Consider the following 7094-nt stretch of genomic DNA (forward strand, 5'->3'; position numbering starts at 1 on the left):
TGCGCACAGCAGCAGAACCCAAAGAACCGTTACCGCCACAACTGACAAACCACAGGTACTTCGAGGAGAATGTGTGTGAAGGGATGCCCACAGCATATGTTGATGGCTGCTCCTACAATCAACAGGGCAACTTGATATAAATAATTAATATCTAGCGCATGAGCATAGAGAGATTTGCGAGTGCACAGGACACAGTTTGAGTGCGCACACTTTGAGCTAGAAGAGAGACACGTTTAAGTGCGTGCACTCTCTCTGGGCGAGAGCAGCGTGTATCTGAGCGCGTGCATCCAGTTTTGTGCGAGAGCAAAGGAAATCCGCGTGCGAGTAGAGAGATTCGCGCTCGTGTATTATATTTACGTGCTTTCGCGCTACAATAATGTGCTCTCGACATTTGTCATTAAAATAACGCCATATCAGATGTGTCCAGCGCATTTTATGGAGGACTGTTTCCTGATCCTGGTAGAGTAGACTACAGTGTCGACTGTTCTGACTCACAGACTGTAATTTACGTTTTTTATTTTTAAATAATTTGCCACTGACGATTCAAACGCGAGTTTTGAGCAGTGTAGAGTAGGGCTTGTTGTTTGTCATTTCTCCGATCACGAATGCAGACATGGTTTTATGTTTACGCAGTACGATGCAACGCAATGCGTAACAATACAGTAGAAGTCATTATAATCCGTAAATATGTCCCCACTGGATGCAACAAATGCCTCATTTGTAATGGGTTTAATGTTTATGTCTTGTCACTCCGGCGGGACGGCATCACAATATGGTAAAGGGGCGTAACATTTCCGTCACACGCTTGAGTATTTGGCCAATCACAACGCTCTGGATAGCTGGCCAATCAGAGCTCACCTCGCCTTTCAGACCGATGAGCTTTGTAAAAATCAACGCGTTTCATGCGGGGCATAGAGGAGAAACAATAATGTATACAGTATGTGGACAATAATGTGTTTTTTGAACCTTAAACCGCATTAACACATTGCATTACACCAAATACACCAAATAATGTTTTTTTAGCAGCATCATATGACCCCTTTAAGAAGAAAGGTAATCAACAAGTAACAATTCAGATGCTTTTGAACCCTGTAGAAGCTAGGGGTTAGTTTATTAATACAATTTCTAAACATAACTCATTTAATAAATCGGATATAGATAGGCTATTATTATTATTATTCTCTGGACTGTGAGGGACTTGGGCTGGAAATGGAGGAGCTGAACATGCAGCAACATCGAAAGCCTGAGTCCTGATATGTCTGGGGAGTTGTCAGGGAGTCTCTAGGCGCGTTTCCATTACAGATTTGCGCAAAACTTTGGCGATATTTTCTGAATGTCGATAAAAAAAAGTGACGGCGTTTCCATTAACCAATGTTATGCGGCTAAAACGTAACCTTTTGCCTCTCGCGATAAGTCATGGCAACGGATTTTGGTGGGATTTGACGGATTTTGGCTATATTTATTCAAAGGAGGCTTATGCGTGTATCTTTACAGAAGCAGCAAAGAGAGCCGCTTCAGAAACATGCGTGGCGCGGCTGGAATAAACCATAGACTGTATAAAAACATTAACACAAGCATTGAGTGGCCGTAATCAGCTTCAGTGACCGTATCAGAGCCACACTGCACCGCAGACATGTGCTGTGTAAATTGTCTAAGTATTAATGGTAGGGAAAGCCCCTTATACTGGAGCGCGGCCACTTATGAAATGTTTCTTGGAGGTTATAGCACGATATAGATCATATGACTTTTTACATACGCCATGTGACCTGTAAATGCGAAAAGCCGTTTCCATTGCAGTTTTGCGAATTAATCCTTTTTCGCATTTCCTGAAAAACCACCTCAAAGTGACGGCGTTTCCATTAACCAATGTTATGCGGCTAAAACGTAACCTTTTGCCTCTCGCGATAAGTCATGGCAACGGATTTTGGTGGGATTTGACGGATTTTGGCTATATTTATTCAAAGGAGGCTTATGCGTGTATCTTTACAGAAGCAGCAAAGAGAGCCGCTTCAGAAACGTGCGTGGCGCGGCTGGAATAAACCATAGACTGTATAAAAACATTAACACAAGCATTGAGTGGCCGTAATCAGCTTCAGTGACCGTATCAGAGCCACACTGCACCGCAGACATGTGCTGTGTAAATTGTCTAAGTATTAATGGTAGGGAAAGCCCCTTATACTGGAGCGCGGCCACTTATGAAATGTTTCTTGGAGGTTATAGCACGATATAGATCATATGACTTTTTACATACGCCATGTGACCTGTAAATGCGAAAAGCCGTTTCCATTGCAGTTTTGCGAATTAATCCTTTTTCGCATTTGCCTGAAAAACCACCTCATGAGAGCATAAAAACTTTTTTGCGATTTATGGGCGTTTTTGCGAAATTGACGCGTTTCCATTAGGCGTATTTTCAATTCGCAATTTCAATTTGCGCAATTTGAAGGGCAATGGAAACGCGCCTAGCTGTCACCAGCTCTGGACTCCATGTCAGACAATCCTCCCCGGCTCACACCTGTTCTCAACCACAGTCACTTCAGTCATCAGCACCCACGTTCACAAGATCACAATCACCTGCATTCTAATTCCCCGCACCTGCTGCAGCTAATCAACTAAGCTCCCCTTTATCAGTGCTCACCTCACACAAGCTCAACGTTTGGTCTACCGTTCACTACCTTGAACCTAGTTTGACTCTCTTTGTTGCTCACCTGTATGTTTCCTTGCCACAGACGTTCCAGTTTCTCCACCGCTCCATGTGATTCCTGCAAGAAAACCAAGCTCTGGCACTTCAAGCTAAGCCCACTGAACCCAGTCACTTGTGCTACTCTCACCTCTCATCACCTCCTGGTTCACTCCATAGTCTCAGTCAATAAAACCCTTGTTTGACCAGTTACCTCTGTGTCTCCTAGCCTGTGTTCATGACAGGAGGAAGGAATTAAGGAAGATAAGTCTCTGATCCATAACCTCCAGTAGATGTCGGTAATGCTCTTTTTAAGATTGCTACATGGCTGCAAGCATGCACAACAGTATGAATATTAATATCTCCAATAAGAATCATAGATGGACAGAATTAACAGACCCAGATTCAATAGTTTTGCTTTATTCAAGACTTGCATTTGCTACATTACTTGAATAGGTTTCAGCATTATATAGGCTGAACCTAGGTATGGTATCAAACATCCATTTACATTCATATGAATACAAAATTTACACTGATGCATTTAAAATATTTGGTTTTTCAAGCACAATTGCACCTGAATATTTACCCCCCCCCCCCCCCCGGTTTCAGCATTATATAGGCTGAACCTAGGTATGGTATCAAACATCCATTTACATTCATATGAATACAAAATTTACACTGATGCATTTAAAATATTTGGTTTTTCAAGCACAATTGCACCTGAATATTTTCCCCCCCCCCCCATTTTAATTCAGAGAGCCTCTCAGACAAAGCTTTCCTCCATGTTGGAGCACAAGAGGAAAGAGTCCACGAGTCTGGGCTTAATCAGCTGTTGATGGTCATTGGGCCCAATACTCTCCGGACATTCAGCCGCAAGCCTCCTCAAAGCAGCCTGTTAATGGTACAAATTATATAGTAATGAATGTACAACACATATTCTACAAATGTGCTCAAAAAGAAAGTGCACTATTTTCATATGATTTTATGGTGTATGGTTATGTTAATATTTTGGGACCAACTAAGAAAGTCCTCTGACATTTCAAAATCTTTCAAATTGAACTTACAGAAGTTTGTTTAAACCTTATTTTCCTTTCAAAGGAACTTCGAACTGCATCCTCTAGGGGTTGCTATGGGGAACGCCTCGCCGTGACCTGTGTCTGAAGCATACATTCAAAAAACACTAACAACATGTTGGCCGGCGACAGCCCATGACACCACTACTGGTGCGACTATAGTATAAATAGGCACCGGGAGAATACGTCATTCTCTTCTTCGTCTTCACTGACTGTTTTGTTTGAAGCGTGCATTCCGTGGTAAGAGCGATCTCTATTCCTTTCATTAGGGCGAGCACTAGCAAAGCGTTTAGAGGATGTGTGCATCCGTGTCATCGTTATTTGACACCTGATGTCACACACAATCTATGCGTTGTTTGTTTGGGCGAAGAGCACGCACGCAATGTCCTCGAGGGGGCAATCTGCGTTCACTGCGAGCGTTTTCTAATGAAAAAGCTCCGCTCTCGTTTGTCTCTCTTTTCGAGGAAAGAGGGGCAGCCATTTGCTTCCCGCGGTTCAGGACCCGCCACTGCTGAGGTACGAAGGAAAATGAGCTCGAGGGGATCGCAGGTGGATCTGGCCGATGAGTTTAAAGAGGGGATTTCCCTCTCACGCTCGTCGGCTGTGGATGAGAGTGAGCCGTTGGAGGATGATGTTATTTCATTAACATCGTCTGATCCAGGGGCCAGTGCTCTGCTGGGTTCGGCCCAGGAAGAGCAGGAGATGTCTGAGAAGGGCGAAGAAGCTGAGGCTGAGCCTTCCCAATCCTCCTGCCCTGCGCATGATGAGCTTTTGGAAGTTATGGATCGCGCCATGGCAAGGCTTGACTAATGCTGTCTCAGGCAGTGCTCCCCTCGCCTTAGAGGGTTGTATTTGAGCTTGCCTCTCTCGTTTGGCTCAGTACTTCCGGGTATCTGTGAACAGATGATTGGGAAGCTCTTAAATCCATGCTATGGTAAGTACAAACACTAAGCTTTGTGCACTTTCTGAAATCCACATGGTGGTAAGTGTGCACGCTGAACACTTTGTGCACTTTCTAAAATCCACAATGGTAAGTGGGCACATTAGACTTTGCGCACTTTCTGAAATCCTGGATGGTAAGGGTTATGCGTTATTAGCTTTGTTCCCTTTCTCTGAGTTGGTTTAGACCCGGTACCTTGGGCTCCACTCAATCAGTGTGTCTCTTTTGACACACTTTTGAAGCATCACCCCCCCTCACCATTGAGGGTTATTGTGAGCATGGTGCTTTCTTTCGAGCATTTGAATTCCCTCCCTTTCTGAGGAGTTGGATTCCTCGCTCCGTGGGCTGTTCTCGTGGTAGTGTTTAGTAGTGCTCCCCTTTATCAAAGGGTTGCCTATGAGCACGCTACTCCTTTTCCTCTCACGTGAGAGTTGAGTTCTCTGTTTTCCCAGAGCACCTGGAACCAGCAGCATCAGGCGAACTAGGCCCTTCCTACGCCTCTCTGGTGCGCCGAGTTTTTGGCTAGCTTGCAGTACGCTTACCCTTCTGATTTCTAACGATCGTACTGTAGGTCGAGGCCCCCCCCTCTCGCTGAGAGCTGGGTGTTGTGCTCCCTCAGCTAAGGTAACTTACTGCTAGCCGTTCCAGCACTGGAACATGCTGTAGGTCAAGCCTCCCTCTCGATTGAGAACTGTGTGTGTTGCTCCCTCAGCTAGATATTTACTGCTAGCCACTCCAGCATTATACCTTAGATCGAGTTGATGACTACTCAAACATAGTGTTTTGGGATGCACCATTTCCATCTATGGGCTGCTCTTTCAGAGTGCCACGAGGGCCCCTTAGAATGGTATCTTTAAAATCCTTGTAATGGTATGTGTGCACGTGAAGTCTTTGTACACTTTTTAAAATCCACACTGTGGTAAGTTCGCAAGCTATTACTTTGTGTTCTTTCTAAAATCCTGTATGATGAGGGCTTCGCGTGGCAGCTTTGTGCCCTTTCTTGAGCTGGTTAAGCCCCGGTTCCACCTTGGGCACCACTCCACCTATGTATCCTCCGGATACCCACTTTTAACAGGGTGTTGCTACTAGGGGTCTGTTGAGACAGTTCCTTCAGCATATGCAGAGCAAGCAGTAGCCCCTGTGTGACAAGCCAAGACTTAGTATGCAACTCCCATGGCTATAGTAGAGTTGGTACTTAGTGCTCGCCATTGTTTCTGGCATGCACTCCCCTCAGCATGGTGGTGTGGGTATACCGTTCCCCATAGCGACCCCTAGAGGATGCAGTGTCATTCCCTACTCAGGGAACCATGGTTACATACGTAACCTGAGATGTTTTATGTACAGTGTAACAGTTTACATAAAATTATAGATTTTAAGAGCAGGTAATTGAACTTAATTGTCTCCTTAACTCTATGACCTGCTCTGTTTTGACTACAGCTAACTAATAACACTGTAAATGCAGGTATTTTCAAGTATATTTGTATATTTATATAGCAAAAGAGAACAGATATTTCTGCTCATTATTAAATTTAGTACATATAACACAGTTTTATGCTAAATGTACTTTTAATCTTTAGTTACCAGACAGGCCACAAGCACTGAATCACTGTTGTTCCTTTCCCCTGGTGACCGACACAACTCAATGAGACGAGGAACAGCTGAGGGAAAAAAAAGGCTCAATTATCTACAGTATTGCATACAGTCTAACTGAAACCTAAATATCATGTCACAGCTTTAAATATTCTGTTCATTTTAAAGATATTAAAAGAAAAAAAAGTTGTCTAGTATTTACGGTATTTTTATTTACACCTGTGGTTCCTCTGCTAGGACATCTGAGTGAACTTCAGTCATCTAGTCTAGCTAAGAAAACTGTACAAATACTAAGAAAGGTTTTCCTGAGATAAGCGTGTGCAGCATTTGCAGTGCAGGTGACTCTTTCTTAGTTATGTTTTGAGATCTAATGCAATGACATATATTAAGGTGCCCAAATCCCTTTTGGGCTAAATATGAGCTGTATGAAAATAGTCCGATATAGTTGTTTTGAGCTGCATTGTAGAGCCTGTTATGTTGTCTTGTACCCTTGAGCTGTATGGCTGTCTGTGCAACCAGTGGGTCTCTGCTGAGACGAGCCAGTGTGACGGCAGCTTTCTGTTGAACCCGCTCGCATGCTGCACTCTCGGACGGACTGGAAGATGTTGGCTTCTCATTCAGTAACACCAGCAGCTGCTCGACACCTACATTAAACATTCATAACACTCAAACATTATAGGTCACTTTGAAAAGCTGCATTTACACTGTAATGAACTGGAAGAAACAAAAATATTTGGCTTTGAACGTTTGCCTACAAATAGTGAATCTGTGGATGTTGTGCTTGCATACCCTTCTCCTCTAGAACATCTGCAGT

General features: G+C 43.8%; 1 protein-coding gene across 1 annotated transcript in view; it reads right to left on the reverse strand.

Annotated features, from left to right (window-relative positions):
* Positions 1 to 3416: 3416 nt before the first annotated feature.
* LOC107573397 (protein inscuteable homolog) overlaps positions 3417 to 7094 on the reverse strand; it is a 78005-nt gene continuing 74327 nt past the window's right edge. The window contains exon 13 of the mRNA XM_016259835.1: positions 3417 to 3569. Within this exon, the coding sequence (XP_016115321.1) occupies positions 3441 to 3569 (129 nt within the window). The 3' untranslated portion in view covers positions 3417 to 3440. The remainder of the gene's footprint in view (positions 3570 to 7094) is intronic.

Source organism: Sinocyclocheilus grahami, unplaced genomic scaffold, assembly GCF_001515645.1.
Source record: "Sinocyclocheilus grahami isolate Dianchi unplaced genomic scaffold, SAMN03320097.WGS_v1.1 scaffold1931.1, whole genome shotgun sequence".
NCBI classification, from domain to species: Eukaryota; Metazoa; Chordata; class Actinopteri; order Cypriniformes; family Cyprinidae; genus Sinocyclocheilus; species Sinocyclocheilus grahami.